This window comes from Marmota marmota, unplaced genomic scaffold, assembly GCF_001458135.2.
Source record: "Marmota marmota marmota unplaced genomic scaffold, marMar, whole genome shotgun sequence".
Classification (NCBI taxonomy): Eukaryota; Metazoa; Chordata; class Mammalia; order Rodentia; family Sciuridae; genus Marmota; species Marmota marmota.
In genome coordinates, this window is record NW_026000174.1 from 55,588,608 (window position 1) to 55,611,542 (window position 22,935).

General features: G+C 39.5%; 1 protein-coding gene across 1 annotated transcript in view; it reads left to right on the top strand.

The window, feature by feature from the left end:
• The first annotated feature begins 12,405 nt into the window (after positions 1 to 12,405).
• Cstpp1 (centriolar satellite-associated tubulin polyglutamylase complex regulator 1) overlaps positions 12,406 to 22,935 on the top strand; it is a 173,496-nt gene continuing 162,966 nt past the window's right edge. The window contains exon 1 of the mRNA XM_015477877.2: positions 12,406 to 12,557. Coding sequence (XP_015333363.1) covers positions 12,512 to 12,557 — 46 coding nt within the window. The 5' untranslated portion in view covers positions 12,406 to 12,511. The remainder of the gene's footprint in view (positions 12,558 to 22,935) is intronic.

Sequence of the window (22,935 nt, forward strand, 5' to 3'; positions counted from 1 at the left end):
CACCGCGCCTGGTCCCGCCTCCAACGCTGGCCCGGCCCCTTCCAGCCCTCGGCTCCCGCCCCCCAGTCCTCAGACCCCACCCGGGGGCACCTCTGGCTCGGGCCCCTCTCCTCCTCAAGCCACCCCCACATTCCTAGCCATCGAAAGACTCTCTTTCTCTGTCCCCATTACTACTGCTCAAATGTCCCCAATTTAAAAAAAATAATTATTATTATCCTAGACACAACTCTCAGACTCCGTTCACCCTAGCTCCACGCCAGGGAGGAGCACCCGGGCTGACCCAAGTCGCCTGGACGTGACCCCAGCACCCTACCGGCCCCAAGTCCAGACTTTATTGATGTCCCAGAATACGGAAGGCTTGCTAATGCGTAATCCTCTAGGTCTTTATTGACATCAAACAAGGGCCATCAGGGGGCCTGTCGGGCTCTATCTTAACTAGCATTCTCACTGTCAAAATTCCTTTTCTGAGATTTTCTACTTGCATCCCCGCCTGTCCTCTGGTCTAGGCAGTGTTCTAGGGCTAAATAATTCCGCGACCTCCCCTTTTCATTTACTCATTTCCTGAGGTAGTTGTCTGGGTCCTGTCGCCCCAGCTCAGACGTCCAGATTTGGCTCAGACAGACTTAGTTCCTCCTCGCTGTCTTTGTAAATCAATGTCGTTAGCCTTTTCACCTTCTTTGACTTTCTGATCTTGGCAAGGGAGGGAGGGAGTAAGGAAATGAGTCCTTACTTAGAATTGCACTCCCCCAAGACCTCAGCATTCTCCCAGCCTCTGACTGCAGAAGGAACTTCCGCAATCTTTAACATTCAGGTTGCTACATAAATTGTAAACTCCTCTCGGTTTTGTGACCTAGCCCCCTCCCTAATGAATATTAACAGTATGGATTAATTTTGCCCCTTCGATTTTTCTAGGTTGGATCTCATTTCGTTATCTTTGCCCAAGTCCCCAACTTTCTTAAGGCCAAGGTATCACTTTTCCCTCCAAGCTGATATGCCAGTGTTTCCTGGCTTTGGCTCATCTGTGGATTTCATTAAATCTCTTTCCTATCACCATAGTGCCAAAAAAGACCTAGATACCCCAAGTGAGCCGAAAATAATTTGGTATAATGCAAAATGGATACTAGGATATTTTTCAAAATGGATGGGTTGACATTTCATCCTTGCTTATTTTCAAATTTTCAAGGCTTTCACTCCAAATTACCATCTTTGACCAAAGCTAACATTAACCATACTTTGTGACAGTTACAACAACAAAAGTGATGTTAACTCTTTCTTAGTCAGTACCTTTCTATACTGTTTTGCCTGAAATTTTTATCCAGATGCAATGTGGTTGAACTAGCATTACCATGGTAACTAATACAGTGGCATTTTCTGGGTTTGTAGTTCTTCTTGCTGACTGAAGGCGGCAGTAGAGTCAGGTCAGGTCTGTATGATCTAAGTGCTTGGGAAAAACAGCAGACCTGTCTATTCTACATGGGTCACCTTAGCCTAAAATCCAAGGAGAAAAAAGTGAAAATAGAGGTTAATTCCTTAGCCTTCTCTTCCTTTCTAACGCAGTTCGTGGTTGATCTTAGGGTTTTAATATATACTGCAAATAAAGACTTGCTTTTTAAACCTGTTGAGAAAGACCTTGTGATTCTGGACACCATATTTTGTTCCAAATGAAAACCACTGGCATGTGCTATACTGAATATATTTGTCCCCAAAAATATTTGGACACAAGGCCCCATACTTTCAATGTCAGGGGATTAAGAATTTATAAACAGTTTCCACTCTGTATGCAAAGGACAGGTTCCTTTCCAGAGGCATGATTTGTGTTATTTTTCTGAAATTGGAGGGGAAGGAGGAGGCTGCCTGTCCCTGTCTAACTCAGGCAAGAGGGACTGTGTTTTCTGTGTGCATCCCTAGTTCTTCTGCATGGACCAGGACAGTTCTGGTGCATCATGCCATCTTTGGCTGCTGTGAGTCACTGGGAATATCAATGGGTAGAAGCTAACTTTGTGCAAAGTCCCTGCTGGGGTCACCCCCTAGAGTGAGTTAAGTCTTGGCTGTCAGAAACTGCTCTTGTGCCAGGAGGACTAAGCCATATTTATTTTTACCAGGCCTCTCAGACTTTCTTGTTTGGAGTGAGAGATCCTGAAAAGCATGCCAGAATAGGCTGTTTGTCTCCCTTTTATTGTCCTCTGGGACATGCCCCTAGAAAAGTTGTAGGGGACTGCCAATTCCCGAGGGGGTCTCAGAAGCATTGGTTTCCTCAGAAACACCACCCCTTTCCTTCATCCTTCTAGGACAGTCCAGGGAGCTGAATTTCCAAGATCAGAATATTGCCCTGAATTAGACCATCACTAATGGCCCTTTCAAAGGAAACACAGGGAGTGCTATGGAAATAGATAGAAATGGGCATGATTTTGATCTAACTAGGTTGACAGAATTCTCTTGTAACCCAGGCATCAATCAACAACTGGAATTTCCGAATGTAATTCTTCTAAAAAAGAAAAAGGCCTGAAGTTTCCCATTTTAAAATAATGGTTCTCAACCAGGAGTGATTTTTTCAGGCATGGGGCAATATTTGAAGACATTGAGAGTACTGGAATCTGGTGGATAAAGGCCCAGGATGCAGCTAAACATGCTATAATGAACAGGACATCCCTCCACATTCAAATAACTACCCAGACCAAAAGATTAATAGTGATGAGATTAAGAAACTCTAGAAGATTAAGAACATGAATCTGCAAAGAATTGCTCCATCATCTCTCTGAACTCCACTTTCTTGTTGAAGGTAATGCAAGTGCAGGGGAGGAGTACTTTATAAAACTTTATAAAATGACACAGCTAAGGGAGTCCTTCACCTCTCTGGTACAAGGAGACATATTTTCACTTGGTAACTATTCTTTAAAGGTATTTTGCACCAGGTACTCTGGAAGAAGTGATGAACAGATTTATTGGATCCCTGGAATTTACAATCTGATGGTTGCAAGGATTTGCAAGTACGAAGAGCCATTAAAAGAATGACCCCACAAACAAATTCAAAGTTACAAATAATAGAAACATTGAAAGAAAAGTACAGGGTTCTATGAAAAGAAACTTAATTTAGGTTTGGGATTGATTTAGGAAGGCCTGTCAGAGATATTAACTTTTTAAGCTGAGTTACCATCAGGGAAGCTGGGGATGTGGCTCAGTGGTAGAGCATTTGCCTAGTATGCATGAAGCCTGGGCTGGATCTCCAGCATCACAAGAATAAGTAAAAAAGCTAAGAGCAGATGGGGAGGGTCTTCCAGGCAGAAGGAACAGTATGTGCATAAGCCCTGATATCACTGGGCTAGAATTGTGGCTCAGTGATAGAGCACTTGCCTAGCATGTGTGAGGCACTGGGTTCGATTCTCAGCACTACATATAAATAATGAATAAAATAAAGGTCCATCAACATCTTTAAAAAAAGTATCACTAACTTATAGCAATGGGTGTGCTTTTGCCTAGGTTCTGGGGGCTACTACTGGAAACTGGAAACAATGACATCCTCAGGAAATAATCTATTTTGCAAACACTCCATACTACCATTTCTAGTGCCAGCATTTTTCATGTTTCAACTTAGCAGTGGTACTGAAGTCAAGATCTGGGGCATGTAGTTGATTCTGTTCCCTGGCCTAAATTGGGGCACACCCTAAAAGGTGGGGCTTTTTAGTATACTTTTATCTCCTGAAAGCTTGATATTTACACATCTGGCACAGATAAAAAGAGCCTTTACAGCAAATAGCTCATTTATCTTGATTGTTATAGCAGCAAAGATAAATTCAGAATGGTGGATAAACATATGATTAATAAATATTCATTTAATAATAAATATATATAATAACCAATACTAAATGTGAATCAAGCATCCATGTGAATGACTTGTTTTCCCAAACTTTGAAATTTGTTCTCTAGACAGTCAGAAGAGTGACTTCTTTAAAAATATAAGAAAGGCTTAAAACCTTCCAATGACTTCCTGTTAAACTTAGAATTAAAATACTTACTTCTTGCCTGGTCTTTTAAGGTTCTTTGTGATCTGAACTTGGCCTACTTTCACAATTTTTCTCCTCACTCATTCTTCTCTAGCCATGCTGGTATTCTTTCAGCTCTGCAGCATGCTATCATTTCTGTCTCTCTCTTTTTTTGGAAACAGGGATTGAACTCAGGTGCACTCGCCCACTGAGCCACATCCCTAGCCTTATTTTATATTTTATTTAGAGACAGGGTCTCACTAGTTGCTTAGCACCTTGCTGTTGCTGAGGCTGGTTTTGAACTGGCAATCCTCCTACCTCAGCCTCCTGAGCCACTGGGATTACAGGTGTGCGCCACCTCACTGCTCATTTCTGTCTTAACACTTATCCATGTGCCATCTCCTCTACCTAGAATGCTGTCTCTCTAGATCATTCCTCTGGTCATCTCAGGTCAACATCACAACCTCAGAGAAGCCTCACTTTACCACCCTGGATGTGTCTTATACCCACTGCCTTTACCTTATATGACTTTCTCTATAATATTTATCATTTAAAATAATCTTTTTTTGTTGTTACATGTTTATTGTAGATAATGAGCTCCAATGGACTCCAGAATCTTATTTATTTTAGCCTCTAGTACCTTAAAATTGTGCCTGCCGCGTATTACTCAATGGACTTCTTTTAAATCAGTAAAAACCAGAGTACTAGGGTTGGGGAAATGCAATGAGTAAGATAGGGTCCCTAACTCTAAGAAGCTCTGAATCTGCTGGAGAAGATGACTTGTAAAGCAATGACAGTGTCATAGAAGTATGTATAAAGGACTGTGGAAACAGAGAAGAGAGCACTCGTAAGTTTGGGGTAGCTGGGCCTTGAATGTGGAAAACATTTCACTATGTGAAGAAAGGAGAAAATGGAAGAGGAGGCACATTCCAGATGAAAGGGATGCCACAAGCAGAAACTCAGTGTCTCAAAAGTGGTTGCAATCTTCAAAGAAGGTCCAATAATTTTATGTGTCTAGAAGAACATAGAGTGGTTGGGGAAAGCTGAAAGGGTTTCTTCTTTTCTTTTTGGTACCAGGGATTTAACCCAGGGATACTTAACCACTGAGCCACATTGACCCATTTTATATGTCTTTTATTTTGAGACAGGGTCTGGCTAAGTTGCTTAAGGTCTTGCTAAATTGCTGAGTCTGGCTTTGAACCTGAGATCCTCCTGCCTCAGCCTCCTAAGCTTCTGGGATCACAGGCCTGTGCCACCATGCCTAGTGCTGAAAATAGTGCCTGAATTAAATGTACTTATTTACTTTTATATCTTTTTATTCAATAAACATTTACTGAGTTCTTACAACTCAATTAATGGGAGGGATTATATTATTCTTACTATTTTAATTCATCTTTCTGTTTTTCTGTACCTCTGACTCTAAACAATCAGGATAGTACTTTTCTAGGGAGAGAGGGGGACTCAGTAGTGGGTTAACAACTGGTTTTCTTTAACTGATGTTTAAATTTTACTCTGCTAAGAGAAGTTTATTAAGTTAATTTAAATATCCTTAAGAAAATATCCCCCAAAGATAAAAAAAAAATCTGCAAAGTCAGGACACAGCCTAAATCCTATCAAGTCTAGGTTTATGCCTCTGATGATGTTCCTAATGGGTATGTCATGGGAAGTAGAATTGCTCTCCAGTGTACCCTTCAAAACCATAGGAGTATAACACACTTGATCCTGATATCTTTCCAGGACTATATAGTCCCTGGACATAACTAAGCCAATTTTGAAGCTGTATGTTTTTTGACAAGTCCCTTAACTTTACTACTGTCAATACATAGTTTTCAAAAATATTTGTCTAACATTTACTGATTTCAAGTTTAAATTATTCATCTTCATCCTGACCCTCAATAAATATTTATTCTAACTTTCTGGGCAGGAGGAAGTTTATGACAGCAATAAAACATGTTCCCTGGTCTTAACTTACAGTCCATGAGAATAGACACTTTGGCAAATGAATAAATATATAATAAAATAAACACTAAAATACAGGTACATATTGGGTGGTAATTGATTCCTTGGGAATTTGGATAAGGCTTCATGAAGCTGGTGATATTAGTGTAGATCTTATAGGGTATATAGTTTTCCCTCCAAAAAACATGGGAGAGGTACGTTTTAGGTAGAGAGCTTATGCCAAAGCAAGGGAGTGTGATATGTTTGGGGATATGAAATAGGACAGTATGTCTGGAGTGTTAAGTCTTTAGAAAGGAGTGAGGGGCAAGATGACTGGAAAAGAAGGTTGGAACCAAACTGTGAAGGGATTTCTATGTCTGCATGTCATCATCCTAGTGATGATGACTCGGCAACACCTTTTAAGTATGTAAGTAACAGGGCACATTTGAATTTTTAGAAAAATAAACAATAAACTCTTGTAACAATGTAGAGAATAGCTTGGGGAATAACTCGGTGACTCCAATGTTTGTCCTGAGATTTTGGAATTGGGGACTGCCAGTACATATCCTAAGTGGACTTACTGATTTTTTATATATTCCCTCTTATTTTCCTGATTTGAGTCTCATGTTTACATGCAGATTTGTCTCTGAGACTTTTGCTTAGTTACTTGATATTTGGTGGTGGGGCATTTTTAAAATATGGTGGTCTGTCACACACAGTATTGAGATGTAGGAATGATGTGCCATTGTTTTCTTATTGGTTTATTGTTTGTTTGTTTTGGGTATTGGGGATTGAACTCAGGGGCACTTGACCACTGAGCCACATCCCCAGCCATATTTTGTATTTTATTTAGAGACAGGGTCTCACTGAGTTGCTTAGCACCTTGCTTTTGTTGAGGCTGGCTTTGAACTGGTGATCCTCCTGCCTCAGCCTCCGGAGCTGGGATTACAGGCATGTGCTACTACACCCAGCTCTGATTGGTTTTTGATGCTTGCATTTTCTTTCTTTCTGGGTCTGCCTAAGTTGCTTAGGGCCTCACTATGTTGCAGAGGCTGCCTTTGAACTTGTGATCCTCCTGCCTCAGCCTGTTGAGCCCCTGGGATTACAAGTGTGCTCTATCGCACCTGGTGATGCCTTGAATTTTTATTTATTTATTTATTTATTTATTTATTTATTTATGAGATGGGGGTCTCACTTATGTTGCATAGGCTGCTCTTGGAATTCCTGGGCTCAACAAATCCTCCTGTCAGACATGTACCACCATACCCAGCTGATGCCTTCTATTTCCCTGACATTTTTTTATTTTTTTAAATATTTTTTTAAGTTGTTGATAGACCTTTATTTTATTCATATGTGGTGCTGAGAAGCAGACCCAGTGCCTCACACATGCCAGGCAAGTGAGCCCCAGCCCCAGCCCCTTCCTGATCTTTTTGTTTATAATTAATTTGTTTTATGAATTGGTTGTTATGAGGGAACCATAAATCCTATGGATTTGATGGCCTTCATTTTTCTAGACTTTTAATCTAGAAGGAAGCAAATTCACTTAATAGCCATTTATGGTATAACTGCTTTTGGCCTGACCTTATGCATAGTCCTAGAAATTTAAAGATGAATGAAGACAGTCTCTGCCCTCAAGGAACTCACAATCTGGTAGGAGAGTTCAAATTACTAGGGATTGAACCCAGGGGCATTTAAACATTGAGCCACTTCTCCAGCCCTATTTATATCTTATTTAGAGACAAGGTCTTCTTAGGTTGCTTAGGGCCTTGCTAGTTTCTGAGGCTGGCTTTGAACTCGCAGTCCTCCAGCCTCTGCCTCCCAAGCTGCTGGGATTACAGGCCTGCACCCTGCAGTTAGCTCAAAGAATAATTTTTAAAAAGAGATAAATACTTATAAAAGTGTGTACTCTAGGATAGGGAAGACAACTAATTTTTGTAGGCTATTAAGAATCAGAAAATCGGGCTGGGGATATAGCTCAGTTGGTAGAGTGCTTGTGTTGCATGCACAAGGCCCTGAATTCAATCCCCAGCACCACCACCCCGATACACACACGCACACACACACACACAAAGAATCAGAAAATCACTGGTGTGATGGCCCTCGCCTGTAATCCCAGTGGCTGGGAGGCTGAGGCAAGAGAACCATGAGTTCAAAGCCAGCCTCTGCAATGGCCAGGTGCTAAGCAATTCAGTGAGCCCCTGTCTCTATAAATAAAACAAAATAGGGCTGAGATGTAGCTCAGTGGTCAAGTACTTCTGAGTTCAATCCCTGATACCAAGAAAAAAAAAAAAAAGGAAAAGAAAAGAAAAAGAAAAAACCAGATATCATCCACCCTTTCAAATTATATGAAAGTGTAATTCCCAATTTTTTGCAGCCTTTGATAATATGAAATAATAAGAAGGTACAAGTCTGTTATTGCCTTTGAGCTCCAGTTCAATTTAAGCCATGTCCTCTTGACCATTTTCTTAGGATGCATTAGTTATTCTTAACAGCCCAAGAGTTTGTGAACATTTCTTTTTATTTGCAAATGTTCCCAAAGCTTGGTCTGTTGATATGTGGCCAGTTCAAAATAACTTTTCTATAGATAGCATTTTTAATTTGAACATGTTAATCCCAGACAATGGCATCACACTTAGTTTCTATTTTGCTCTTGTGGAGGATAAGTCTTTTAAGAGCCTCATAGCTCAGCATGAATTTCATGACCCGCATTTCTTAGTAGCTACTTTGCCTTTAGCATCTTTTCTGCTTGATGAGTTGATAAAAGCGTGTCCTAGTTTCTTCAACCTGTTTTGTAACAATAATTCAATCTGCATTTATTCTTTCCTTATTGCTTCCTTGAGGTTTAAAATCTATTTAGTATATTCATGATTATTTTTCTGTAGTCTTCAATTCCAGGGAGGATTTTCTTCTCTGTCAGTCTCTAATAGATCCTCCGTAATATCTGAGATGTCTATTAATTTTTTCTTTATAAAGTCAGAAATTATAGGGCTGGGGCTGTAGCTCAGTGGCAGAGTGCTTGCCTAGCATGTGTGAGGCACTGGGTTCCATCCTTAGCACCACATAAAAATAAACAAATAAAGTCATTCTGTCCATTTACAACTACAAATTTTTTTTAAATCAGAAATTATAATCTGATAGTGATGTATAAGCATATCCTCTGTCTTGTGGATGTCTCCCCCATTGTTCAGAGTACGATGCTTCATTCTTTATGCTGTAGTTCTTGCCTTTAACATCTCCTGTTCTTTTTTTGATCAATTTCATATCACTTGTTTCTTTCCTGGATTGTGGCATTGTCTTCTGTCTTATTTGCTTGGGTGACAACTTGTTTTCATAAATTTTTTTTGAAATATGATAATTTAGGAACCTGAAAAGTTGATTTAAACTGTAGGTTGACTTTTTGTTTTATGGACACAATATCTTTATTTATTTATTTTTTATGTGGTGCTGATCGAACCCAGTGCCTCACATGTGAGGAGTAAGCTCTCTACCGCTGAGCTATAACCCCAGCCCCTGAAGGCTGATTTTTTTTTCTTTCATTAACATTCAACAGTATCACAAAAATATATATGATTTGGGGGCTGGGGTCGTAGCTCAGTGGTTGAGTGCTTGCCTCGATCCTCAGCACCATGTAAAATAAATAAATAAATAAAATAAAGATATTGTGTCCATCTACAACTAAAAAAATTTTAAAAATATATACATGATTTGAAGAACTTGTGTACATGTCCATTCTTCTTAAGACTGATGTTGTGTATATTTCACTGAAAAAATGTCCTCTACAGCTGATGTGTTGCCAAAATCAATTATTACATAATCTGTGACCAAAGAGAAATCTAAAAGTAGTGGCTTCTTCTGGAAACAACAAACACTATCTGGAAATCATCACATCTGCCTAAAAAATATTTTAAAGATTTTTGTGCCACTCATGTATTGTTTGTTTTCAGGTTATAATACATGCCCATTACAGAAAAAATTTAAGAATGTAGAAAAACACAAAGAAGAGAAATGCCGTCAGTAATTGTGCCACCTAAGAAAACCATCTGTTATTTCTGCAAAAGCCTAGATTTTCTTTTTCTTCTCTCTCTCTCTCTCTCTCTCTTTTTTGGTACCAGAGATTGAACTCTGGTACACTGGACCATTGAGCCACATCCCCAGCCCTGTTTTGTGTTTTATTTAGAGACAGAGTTTCACTGAGTCGCTTAGCACCTCGCTTTTGCTGAAGCTTGCTTTGAACTCATGATCATCCTGTTTCACCCTCTCAAGCCTCTGGGATTATAGGTATGTGCCAGGGCACCCGGGTCCAGATTTTCTTGAAGCCTTAATCTAGCAACCTCTTTACCCCTAAGTCCTTCTCCTCAATAGACTGTTTAGAACATTCAAAGTGGAAGGCTAACTTTAAATACATGGGTCTTTAGGATTTTTATGGAAGGGATAGAACTGTAGGAAAAAACCTACAAATTGGTCCAGAGATGACATCTTGTTCTTATTTAGCTTTCTTTGAGTCATTAACAGTCGGGCGCCACTGGTGCTGAAACTTATCATTATTATAACCACAAATGGGTTAATGCCCAAACAAAGCTATATTCTTGGGGCTGGTTCCCAGTTTTACTACACAGACCCCAGTAGCAGCACCCTCCATGTCCCAGGATAATGCTCCACAAATAAGAGGATGTCAAATGTTTAGTTTAGCCTAGTCTTGAAATTCTCTTCTTTTATCTGGGGAGAGGGGCAGTTTCCAGTTGCCAGCAGGACAGAGCAAAAGGAAAAAATAAATAAATAAACATCCAGCCAACAAACCCTAAAAAAAAGAGGCTATGTGGTTTAGTGGTTAGACCAGTAGCCTGGATGTTGGGATTGCTGAGATCCTGTTCTAGCTCTCCCACTGACTGGATGGATGATACTAGACAAGTCACTTTTGTGACTCATGCCTCAGTTTCCCTACTTAGAAAGAGGAGAAGTGCCTTACATTGTTTTCTTTTTTTTTTTTTAAATTTTAATATTTATTTTTTAGTATTTGGCGGACACAACATCTTTGTTTGTATGTGGTGCTGAGGATCGAACCCGGGCCCCACGCATGCCAGGTGAGCGCGCTACCGCTTGAGCCACATCCCCAGCCCCCTTACATTGTTTTCATGAACACATATGAAATTATCTGCAAATACCTTCAGGCTGTTTGGGAATAAAGTAAAATTATCATCTTTAATAATTACTATCCTATTATTTTATTAATATTACAGTAATGAGCCACAAGTATGAAACTTATGAAACTCCTATACCCTCAAGCTGCATGGGAAGAGTGGTGGATGGAGCAGGGAGAAGGCAAAGTTTTTAAAAACCAGATTTGTAGGACTTTTCATCAAATACCAAATTAGTAAATTCATTACCTCAAAATACTAAACACGGCTCCTAGTTTGGCTTTGTCCCTTTCTCCTTACCACATCCAAATTCGAGAGTGACTCACAGGAGCCTAGAATTGAGACACATATACAATTTTAAGGGAAAGGGAGAATTAGGAGGTTTGAGGCTCCTTGCTAGAGGAGGCTAAGAATAGGACATTCAGAACACAAAGAGAAGAACCTTCTCTTTCCTTCTCCTCCCAGTGTAGGTGGTCTATTGGTTTCCAAGTCCTTTTGATGGCATGATTTTTGTTTTCTTTCTGTCTTTTTCACAAAACCTCACCTTGTTGGAGGGGGGTGGACACGTACTAAAAAAGCAAGGACAGAGTGGCTTTTTCTGCTGGATTTAAACAGTGAAAATTGCTACAGATCTGTTATTGGGAGTGGAAAGGAGCAGACAGAGAAATATCTGGGAACCTGAAAACTAATGAATATTCTCTCCTCTCAAAGGAGAAGTAAGCAATTGGGCATGTGAAGAAAAAATCTAATACATGTCTTACTTTCTGCACCCTTCACCTTCAAGAAATAAAGTGTCTGGGTAGAAAAAAAGGAAAGACGCTTAGGAAAGGCATGAAATAATAGGGATGATAGTAGAAGGAGGACCCAAAAGAGGATTTGAAAGGAAATGGCAATTGACTTACTGAGTACTTTATGAACACCTTTTGTTGTGTCCAGCACTGTTGCAGGCTAAAGGACACATCCCTAACTTCAAGAAGTAGCCACATTACAATATGCACGTGAAAGCACTTTGTAGCTATGTAAGACAGTACACACTAAGGAGACAAAAATAGGTAATGAGACTGTTTATGGGAGTTCACGAGTGGGAATTGTTGAGAGTCACGCTGACAGCTTTATAAACAGGAATAGGTATGAAATTCAGAAATTGCAGATATGGATGGCTGACAGTAATTCTTTGACATCAGGAAACATGACAGATTCAAAGGACTCTCCATCTCAGATTCTTCTAAAACCAAGTCCGCAAGAACCGTGTCCAACGAAACCTCGGCCCCCCGCGAAGTGACTGATGGCGGAACTTGCGTGGCGGACTCAGCGTTGCGCCCCGGAGACTGTTGGCGTTACACCTCCTCGGCCTCCCGTTTTTGCCTCCCGCCACGGGTGCCATGGCAACCGAGAGAGAGCGCAACCTGGGTTCCGGAAGCTAGAGAGCTGGAGCTTGGAAGGTACCCGGGTCAAAGGATGCTGAGTCCCGAGCGCCTAGCCCTACCCGACTACGAGTATCTGGGTAGGCGTTTCCTTCAACTTTGGGGAAGGAAAGTGAAGACGAATTAGGCCAGGGTGTGGGGAGGAGGCGGGGTCTGAGTGGGAACGGGTCCGGGTGGGATGGGAAGGGGCGGGGAAGCTGGGGTTCCAGGGCCTGAGCGTGTAATGTAAGGCCTAACGGGGAGGAAAAACTGCAGCTGGGGAGTAAAGCTTACGGGGTGGATTGTGTTCAAAGAGGGACACGTTGGGGTATTATTGATCTGCTGGTAGTGGAGTAAATAACCTTGGAACCTGAAGTGTCCTGTCAGTCATTCCATGAATAATCATTTTACCGTTACAGTGGCAGCTAACAATTTTAGCTTTTCTTTTACATTAGGCACTATGCGAAGTATTTTATGTGCAGTATTCTTTGAAACTTCCCAACAGCACTAGAAGAAATTATGTTTTCTTCCATTTTGCAGATGGTGAAATTAAGGCTGAAGAGGTAACTTGCATAAATAAGACCACACAGCTAGAAACGGTAGTGCTAGGATCAGAACCTGATTTACCTATGCCTTAACTCTTGAGCTAAGGTTGTAGTTGCAGTGCAGTGCTTTAGCATATTTAGTGTATAAAGCATTTGCTGCACGAAACACACACACACGTACATACATATATATGCACAGACATGCATTTTTTATAGTTAATATCACAGATACTTTTGCATCTAATGCATAACAATATCAGTGTCTAGACTTTTGCTAAGGATTTTGTGTATTTAATCTCATTTACCCAGTACTCAATGAACCTGTGCAATAAAGCCTAGCAGGAGCATATAGTACCTACTTTTTAAATATGCCTCAGAGATAAATAGACTTAAATTTTAGAAGAGTTTAAACTTCCAGAAAACTGAGCAGATAATAGAGTTCCTTGTTTTACCCACTCCCATTCAGTTTCTTCTATTACTAACATCTTGCATTAGTGTAGTACATTTTTTACAGTTGATAAACTGATATAATACATTATTAGTAACATAAACAAAAGTTTATGTTGGGCTTCTCTCTTTGTGTTGTAAGTTCCTTGGGTTTTGACAGATTCATAATGTCATGTATTCACACAGAATAGTTTTGTTGCCTTAAAAATGCTCTGTGCTTCATGTGTTCATCCTCTCCCTGTCCCTATCCTTTGGCAACCAGTGATCATCTTACTGTCTCTAAAGTTTTGCCTCTTCCAAATATCGTATTTTTGGAGGACTGCAGTGTATAAACTTTTCAGATGGCCTTCTTTCTCTTACCAACAGGTATTTAAAGCTTCTCTGTGTCTTTTTGTGGCTTGACAGCTCACTTCTTTGTGTTGCTGAATAATATTCCATTGTATGCATGTATCATACACATTTATTAATGAAAACCAATCCTGGATAAGATTTTTGAATTGGTAATATGGAAACTTGACTCAAAAAAATCACAACCAGTTGCTGTGGCACACACCTATAATCCTAGTTACTCAGGAGGCTGAGGCAAGAGGACCTCAAGTTCAAGGCCAACGGAGGCAACTTATTAAGACCCTGTCTCAAGATAAAAAAATAGGAACAGGGATGTAGCCCAGTCATATAGTGCTCCTGGGTTCAACCTATCCCAATGTTTATAGTAAAAGTCTCTTCTAGCTTTTTTCCTCCAGTCTGCCATGTTCTCAGCCATCCTCAGACACCCTGACTCCTGAAGTAAACACTATTATTGGTTTCCTGTGTATCTTTCTAGCTTTCTAGAGTTTATTAGGTTCATAAAGGAGCATATAGTGCCTACTTTAAAATATGTCTCAGAGTTATTTTGGTATCAACAGAGAGCTTCCTTGTTCTTTAAAATTTATTTTTTGCTACATAGTATTTGACTAATTCAATTCCTCATTAGTAGACAATGAATTGTTTTTTATCCTTTTGTCATTACTAAAAATGCCTCAATGAAGAAACCTGCAGTTTTGTTTCTTCATAAGTATGTCTACAAGAATGAATTTCACAAGTGGAGTTGGTAGGTCAAGTGCAATACATTTGAAATATTTATATTGCCAAACTGCCTTTTACAGGGGATGTACCATTTTATACTGCCACCAACAGTGTAACATAATGCCTGCTTCTCACAATCTTGCCAGTGAAACAGACAAAACCTTGGGATTTATTTTCAGTCTGTTAAATGACATACTCAGGGGATATTTAATGTGCATTTCTTTTATGAAGTTGAATTTTTTTTACCAAGTTTAAGTTTTGGTTTTTGAAAGATTCATATACACATATGAATATTTACACATAAACACATTGAGAAAGAGGGGTGAAGGGAGAGATAGCTTAAGAGACTGATCACATTTATTTTTTTTTTAAATTTTTATTTGTTGATAGACCTTTATTTTTTTTATTTTTATGTAGTGCTGAGAATCGAACCCAGTGCCTCGCACATGCTAGGCAAGTATGCTACTGCTGAGTCACAGCCCCAGCCCCTGATCACATCTATTAATCAGCAAAATGGGAATAGTTAATATCACAGATACTTTTGCATCCAATGCATAACAATATCAGTGTCTAGCAATACTTCGACTTTTGCTAAGGATTTTGTATATTTAATCTCATTTACCCAGTACTCAATGAACCTGTGAAATAAAGCCTAGCAGTATACTGTTCAGCTCCTTGAATGTTTGCTCTTTGAGTGACTTGGTGTATTTGATATACTGGTGCTTTGGTGAGCAGAAGTTGGTGATTTTTTCCTAGGTGGCTTAGGCAGAACACTAAATCAGTGGCAATGTTGATAACGAATCTACAAACAGAATCAATGTCTTAGGTTGGTTGAAAGTTTCTGTGTTCATGGAGTCCAACCACCCACCTAATATTGGAATCCTAGACAAATCTCCTTTAGCCTTTAAAAAGGCAGTTAAGTTTCAAGTGTCTTAACTCCCTGTCCTAACTGTCAGGACATCATTGTGTCCTTAGAAGAGTTATGCCGCTGGCGGGCTCCCATGTGGTTCATCAGACCATACAATTCAGCTAAATTGCATTGTTTTTAATTGAGAACAACCCCTGTCTGTTACAATTTGGTCTCTCTTAGAGGCATACTGTTTTGAAACATTCACCCTCAATTTAATGACCATTTAAAACCACTCCCTAAACCTGAAGAAGGAAGATCTTGGGTTCAAGGTGAGCCTGGGCTACACAGTGAGACCCCATCTCAAAAACACAAAAAACAAAATTAAACTAAAAACCCCACTTCCTATAGATTAGACTCTACTTCCTGATTTAAAAATTTAAATGCTTGTGGGTTTTAAAATTTGTCTTTGTTTTGTTTTTATAAATTATAAAGTCAGTTGCATGTGTATAGGGCTTAGGGAAGAAAATACGTAAAGAGCAAAGAAAATTGCAGAGACAGAAAAGCCCTTGGCATACAGTGAAACAGAAAAGGTAAAGTTGAGTAGCCCTTGGTGCATCCAGAATCTCTGTTTAGGATTATGTATAAATTACAGGGATACCTATACAATGACTATCTATCTATGGTCTCCCTTTCGTCCTGCTAATCAGGGATTGTACTTGGCTTTTTGACTTAGTGAGGAAAACAGTCTTTCATCATATTAGGTAAACTGATCCTTTCCCCACTGACTTTATGGATCAGGAACCTGTAACCATGGCCTGAAATGGATTTGAAGGATTATCCTGAAAAGGATTTGAAGATTATCATTAAAGAAGAGCTCAGTAATGTTCATTCCTGCAGTCATCAGAATGGAGGGATAGAAATTGTATTAATGCCCAGGCCTGATGAGAGAGAGAGGTCTGGTAAGGACATAAGTATAGAACCTTTTGTGTAAGATCCATGAAAGAGTTCCAGCCCCATGAAGCTACTTAGTGGAAGCTTCTGCCAGAGGCTGAGGTGTGTCTGTGAATCTGATTGGGTGTGGAGAACTCTCTAGAGCTGAAGGGCAGCCTGTTCCGGCCCTAGGTTTGCAAAATACACTACCTACGTGCTGACCTGAGTATAAGCAAGAGGGTGTGAGATTTATTTTTGACTCCACCTAATCTGGTGAAGTGCACACTTTCACTTACCTTCCCAGCTGGCTTCTCTGTTTCCATGGAACCTGCTCATTCTCATTCAGGTTGGGAGTGGGTTGGCATAACAGATACCTTGAGGAGACCAGATGGTTCTTCTCCATTGGGGTCTGTGCAGTTAGTGGAATCACAATAATTGGGTAGGGTTTTTTAAAGCTATAGTTTGTTATTTTTCTACTTTTGTGTTTTTTTCTTTTTGTTTTGTTTGAGCTTTTTAAAATTGTTTCTTTTTTAGATTATTATTTTCTGTTTTTTAGCTATACTTTTTGCACTCTCTGTATATGACGGGCACTGTGTTTTATTTTGTTTAACCTTTGCAACTACCGTATGAAGTATGTACTATTATTAGCACCATTTAATAATTATTAGTATCACCTTCTCATTTACAAACAAGGAAACTGAGGTTTGGAAAGACATTCATTTGCACGTGGTCACATAAGCAATGTCAGATTGTAAAGCAGGGATTCAAACCTAGGTTTGTCAGATTCCATAGCCTGTGCTTTTTCATTGCCACCAAAAAGATAAAAACAAACAAATAAAATCAACTATTGGCCTAAAGGATGATGGTCTTTCTTTTTCTGTTAAGGATGGAACTCTTGAATAGTTCACTAGTTTCAAATAAGTTTCCTAAATGAAGAATGGCTTATTCATCATTTTATACTGTTCTTTCACAATATAAATACTTCATACATATATGCTAAATGGAACATGAATAATCTGGCCTTAGGGTACCCAAATGTGAGTAGCTAACAGCAACAACTTACACCAGGTACCATCTTCAGTGCTATATATATTTATACAAATGAAGATAGTTTCATTTGTTGTTGCCATTTTACAGATGAAGATACTACAGCACTAAGATAATAAATAGCTAGGTAGTAAGGGATAGAAACAGAATTGTAATCCAGAAGTCTGATTCAAGTTCATGATTAAACTCTGTGCTATAAATACTTTGAGCACCTTCAAAAAATGGGGCGTTGAACTGTTATATTAACCTATACCTGGATCCTGGATTAAGTTCAGTTGACTCCAAAGGGCTTCACTTAACATTTCTGCCATGAGGGGGCAAACTAGGAATCAGGATGGATTAGGGAATATTAAAATTCCAATTCACTCTTGTCACTGGACTTGTCTCTCAGGCAGACAGTAAGAAAGATAACTTCTAAACCTCTGAAATAATTATATTGACAATAATTTGTGTACTTTAGATAGCTGTGTGACCTTGAAGAAGTTACTTAACCTCTCTGTGCCTTGGCTTCCACATCTGCAAAATGTGGATAATAGTAGAACTTAACTCATGCATATGAATATTTAGTACACAACCCAGCTGCCATGTTGTATCTACATTATAAAAAGAAAGTACACAAAGAGTAAAATATCATCCTTTTAGAGCACCTGTGTAGGTGCTCAATAAATATTAACTGCTATTACTATTAGTATGATTTTATAAAAATGTTATATATCTGTGGTCACCACAAAAATATGCCTCTTAGGTTTCTTACTACAAGGAGAAGAGAGAAATTGACTCAACCCCAGCTCTAACACTTGTTCACACCGAGGTCATACTTCCCACAGGCTATTTCCAGTCAATGATTAGACAGGACAGAACCACTTCTGGAAGATGTGTGGCTCCTCCAGTGGCCAACTTTGACTTCATTGAAGACTCCTTCCCACTGCACTGCCAAGACCCTCCGCCCTTCTTTCTTCTTTACCTAGGGTCAGACCTGCGTGTGTCTTTTAGCTTTTCCAGGCTCCTCGGCTCTTTTCTCATTTTCTGTCAAGGGCCTTTCCCCCAGTACGTCTTTTGCGTGTCTGATCCTGTTTTGATGTCTGCTCTCAGAGTACCTGGACTAAGCACATCTAGCAGTCACTGGTATAGTCCCTGCCAGCCATGATAGTTTCTTTAAGTCTTGGCAAAAGTTCTGACATGGAACTCTTTCCAGATGGATGACTCTTTTAAGTGTTGCTACTCTTATTTTTTTCTTTGTTGATATGATGACACATGAAATTTACTAGTCTGACTGCTAGACATAACTTTAATTTTTTGCTTTTGGATGGATCCCTATAAACTTATTTTTGTTTTAATATCATTAGTGAACTTTCCAAACCCAATTGTGTCCTAGGAAACATTGCTAATTAATAAGCAGTAAATTAGCAGAAATCTTCAAAGGACCTAAAAGTGTTGGGGTTGTTGCAGAAGGAAATGAGATAAAATATAGATTAAAAAATATTTATTTTTTAGTTGTAGTTGGACACAATATCTTTATTTTATTTATGTGGTGCTGAGGATCAAACCCAGGGCCTCACACGTGCTAGGCGAGCTATCTGCCGCTGAGCCACAACCCAGCCCCTAAAATATAAATATAAATATAACTTCCAAAATCTTTGGAAACTGGATTTATGATATGTGAAACTAATCACTTTAAAATAGTTATGAACTTGTTCACAGAACCATCTCTTTCTTCTTCCCTCCTCCTTATTTTCCTTTCCTTTCCTTCCCTCTATATAAAGCAAGGCCTGAATGTAAAGTGCCTTTTACCATGAGAAACATGCCATACGTGGGAGACAAGACATATTCTTAAACGGCCATACACAGAGATGCCAATATGGAGTGTGTGGGCTGTATGGCTCTGGAGCCAGCAGCTCTCTTGGCTCTTTCCCAGTTTGGTCAGCAACTTCTCTGTCATGGTAGGGGCAGCAGTTCCCCTGGTGGTCCAGTGCTGGAGTGTGCCCTTTGGGAGTTGTTCTGAAAGTTCAGCTTAGACTTCTCTTTATTTCACCTTTCCAAGGACTCTGTAGGCTCTTCAAGCTTTTTGTTGGGGTGCGGGGAGAACAAATGAGTTCCTGACTCTTGGCCACTCCCATTTCTCCAGAATAAATTGCATGGTGATTTCTGTGTTATTCCAAAAGTAGCTCTTTAAATTTTCGACCTTGCTTATCATTTAAACATGCAAATAATCTTTCCTTCAAATATTGTCTGAACATTGGGATCATTGTTTTTTGCACAAATACAATATTTGCTTCGTGAATGACTCTAGGAGGCTGAGTAAGTAATTGAAGTTTAAAGAAAGTAATAATTGCAGAGCAGAAGAGACATGCTGTGTGAGACCCTCCAGTTCATCATCCTGTCTGTAGCTGCAGCCACGTACCACAGTTACCTTGTTTTTCTACTTGGCTACTTGGTTATTGTCTATTTCTTCTTAGTATGTCAGCCATGAGGGCAGGCTTTTTCTCCCAGTATCTCTAAAATCTAGCACAGTGTTGGTCCAAGTGTTGAATGAATGGTCTGTTTTAAATAGCAGAATAAATTTTAAAATAAATGGAGGGAAAGAATCCAGTGTAACAAATAGTTCTTGAATTCCTACCATGTGAGAGACACTATGTTTTTTCTCCACTTTCATGGTTGAAAAAAATGGACGACTGATCCAAATCTGCCCTGGATCCTTTTGGATTTAAACTCTGTACCTAAGGTTAATTTCTTGGTGATACCATAGTTTTTACCTTTTGGTAGAACAAGAGTAAGATTTAATCCATTTTTCAAAAACTGGTATTTTAAGAAGGAAGGAAATTTTATGCAATTTTGGGGTGTCTCTGTGAGATCCTGTCCTTTGGGCAGAGTGGTATGCTTTGATTAAGAGTGGAATTACCCTTGTAAACTAATCCCCAGGACCTCTTCTGTGCTGGTATCACCCTTGTACCACTTCCCTAGCAGCCTTAGGAAATAGCTCATTCTATGATTGGAATTTCAAGTCAAAACACATTTATCTGAGCAGAATTTTAATGATTTATCAAAGAGAGGAGGGATTTTCCCAAACACATCTGAACTTACCAAATTACTGATCCCATTAGCTATGTTTTTTCTTAAGCACCTTTCATTAAACAAAGCAATTACTGCTGAAATCATCAAATGTATTTTTCATAAAAGCTTTTGACTAAGTTTTGTTTGATTAGCAGGAACCCAGTAAAAGTAAATATTGTATGAAAAGGCACTTTCAGAGCCCTTTCTTTTTCTTCATTGAATTAGCTTTTAAAAGCACTGTTCTTTGGAGAGAGTAAGAGCTTTTTTTCCAGCTGTCCTATTGTGTAGCTCAAGGTCTTGCTAATACTATTATCTGGCCCTGAGATTACAGGTAATTGTGATAAAACACAAGATTCAGTTTCTGTAATCTCAGACAGAAATCTGCTTGTGCCCCAGGACTTCATATCAGGTATTTGCTAAATTCATACTTCTCTCACCTGGGATAACCCCCTTGGCCTCCAGTAAACAGGTATCTGGCAGGGATAGGTCGCATTAGGGCCCATTGCCTTTAAAAAAAAAAAAATCATGTGGCAGAACTCCTCCTGTGGCCAACTTACATACGACGTGCTCTAAATGGGAAAATTATATATTTTAAATAGGCATGTTTGAAACAATAACACTTTGAATGTGAAATGTACCAAAGGCCACATGTCTTTGGCTTTACTTGTCAAATGAAGAGGCTGCCAGAACCACTCGGCTCCATGGTTCTCATGCCCCAAAGTGCTGCAAATTGACACAGAAGGAGGCAACACACAAAGAAATTCAGCCCATGAGAAAGTGAGTGTGGGCACTTGGGCCGGCCTCCTTTCTCTCCATGTGGAGCTCTTTCCAGCTTGCTTCTTGTGTCCCATCTTAGTTTTTCAAAAAGGAGAGATTAAATGTGTCTGGTATTTCAGCATGTTAACTGCATGGGCCACATGAGGCTAGCACTCAGGCCACTGTTCAGCCTGTCATATGGAAGGAATTGCCTTTCAAGGGAGATTATAATTGTGTACGTAGCCACACAAATGCACATTCTGCCTGAAGGAAAATGCACAGAAGAGGAGGCCTTATGCTGCCACTCAGGTCCCTTTGTGGAAGCTACACAAGAAGCATAGTCACCTCCTTTGGGCTTAATGAGTCATCTTTTTGTGTGTTAGCTACTTAAAAAACACAAAAAATAAAAAGGAAAGAAGAAATGCCCTCTCCCTAAGTGAGTTGCTTGTTTGGGCCCTGCAGCATGGTCTCAGAGTTTTGTATATTCCTGATGACATCATTTACGATGCTAATGCACAGACAGTAAACAAAAAATAACCTAGCTTTTGGGCATCTAGACAAAACTGAAAGAGTCCAATTTAGAGAAGTGATAACACTATGCTTTATAAACACAGGAGCTTAAACAACCTGAGAGACCCCAGTCCTTTTTGGAATGTGATGCGCTGAAAGATGGCTGTGGAGAAACCTGGAAACTCAGTACTCTAGAGTTACATGCGGTTCAGGCTTGCGTCTGCCGTCTAGTGTTAGTCCCAGCAGTATGTTCTAGTAATGGACAAAGTTGAGGGTTACCATGTGAGTAAGTTATTAAGCTCCTTGTGTCATAGCATTTCGCCTAGAAAAATGGAAAGGGAAATATTGCCACCTACCTCAGAGGAATGTGAGACAATTGAGAAGATAAACGTGCAGTTCTTTACAGGAAAGGTGTTTTGTAATAGAAAATATTATCATTATTCTCCTTGATCAAATTTCCCCAACAAGTGGAGTTGATAAAAGCTACCTCACAGAGGGTTGAGAAGATGAATTAATTAATATATGTCAAGTATCTTGAAAGTAAACTATTTAATGAGACCTATAATTGATTATCTTTCTTGATAGTCTATAAACGATCAAACCTGCCATTTAGACAAATGATTACCCTATAAAGTCTCACATGTGCGGTCTTTTGGCTTGTCTTCAAGGGCTGTCATGGTAGAGGATGGGGAATACATAGGTGAAGAAAATAGATTAAATCTTCAGGGAGAATTGCCATGGCTTTTTTTCTCTTCAAGGTTATGCCTATAAATAGCTTCTGGAGTCTTGCTAATCTTTGTTGCCATGTCTGGAGTAGGGACTATTTCAACCTTTGCTCTTTCAGTAAATATTTATTTTTGATCTCATATTTCTAAAGCAGAAACAAACTTACAAGGAAAAGAAGTAGTTGATTTGTCTCACCTTGTGAACTTTTTCTTATCTTTCCTAGTTTGGTAAGAGAAAATAACTATTATTGACATCAGGCTCCCCAACTGGAAAGTTTTCAAAGGAATCCAAGTAGTAAAAACAACTCTGGCTATTATTGTCAGAGAAGAAGGGATACCAGTAAACTACACACACACACACACACACACACACAAATACACAAACACACACACATTTACTGAAAGAGCAAAGGTGGAAGGAGTCCCTGTGTGTGTGTGTGTGTGGGAGGGGTACATGCACTACTAGGGATTGAACCCAGGGTTGCTCTACCACCGAACTACTCCCCAACCCCTTTTTAATTTTTTACTTTGAGACAGGTCCTTGCTAAATTAC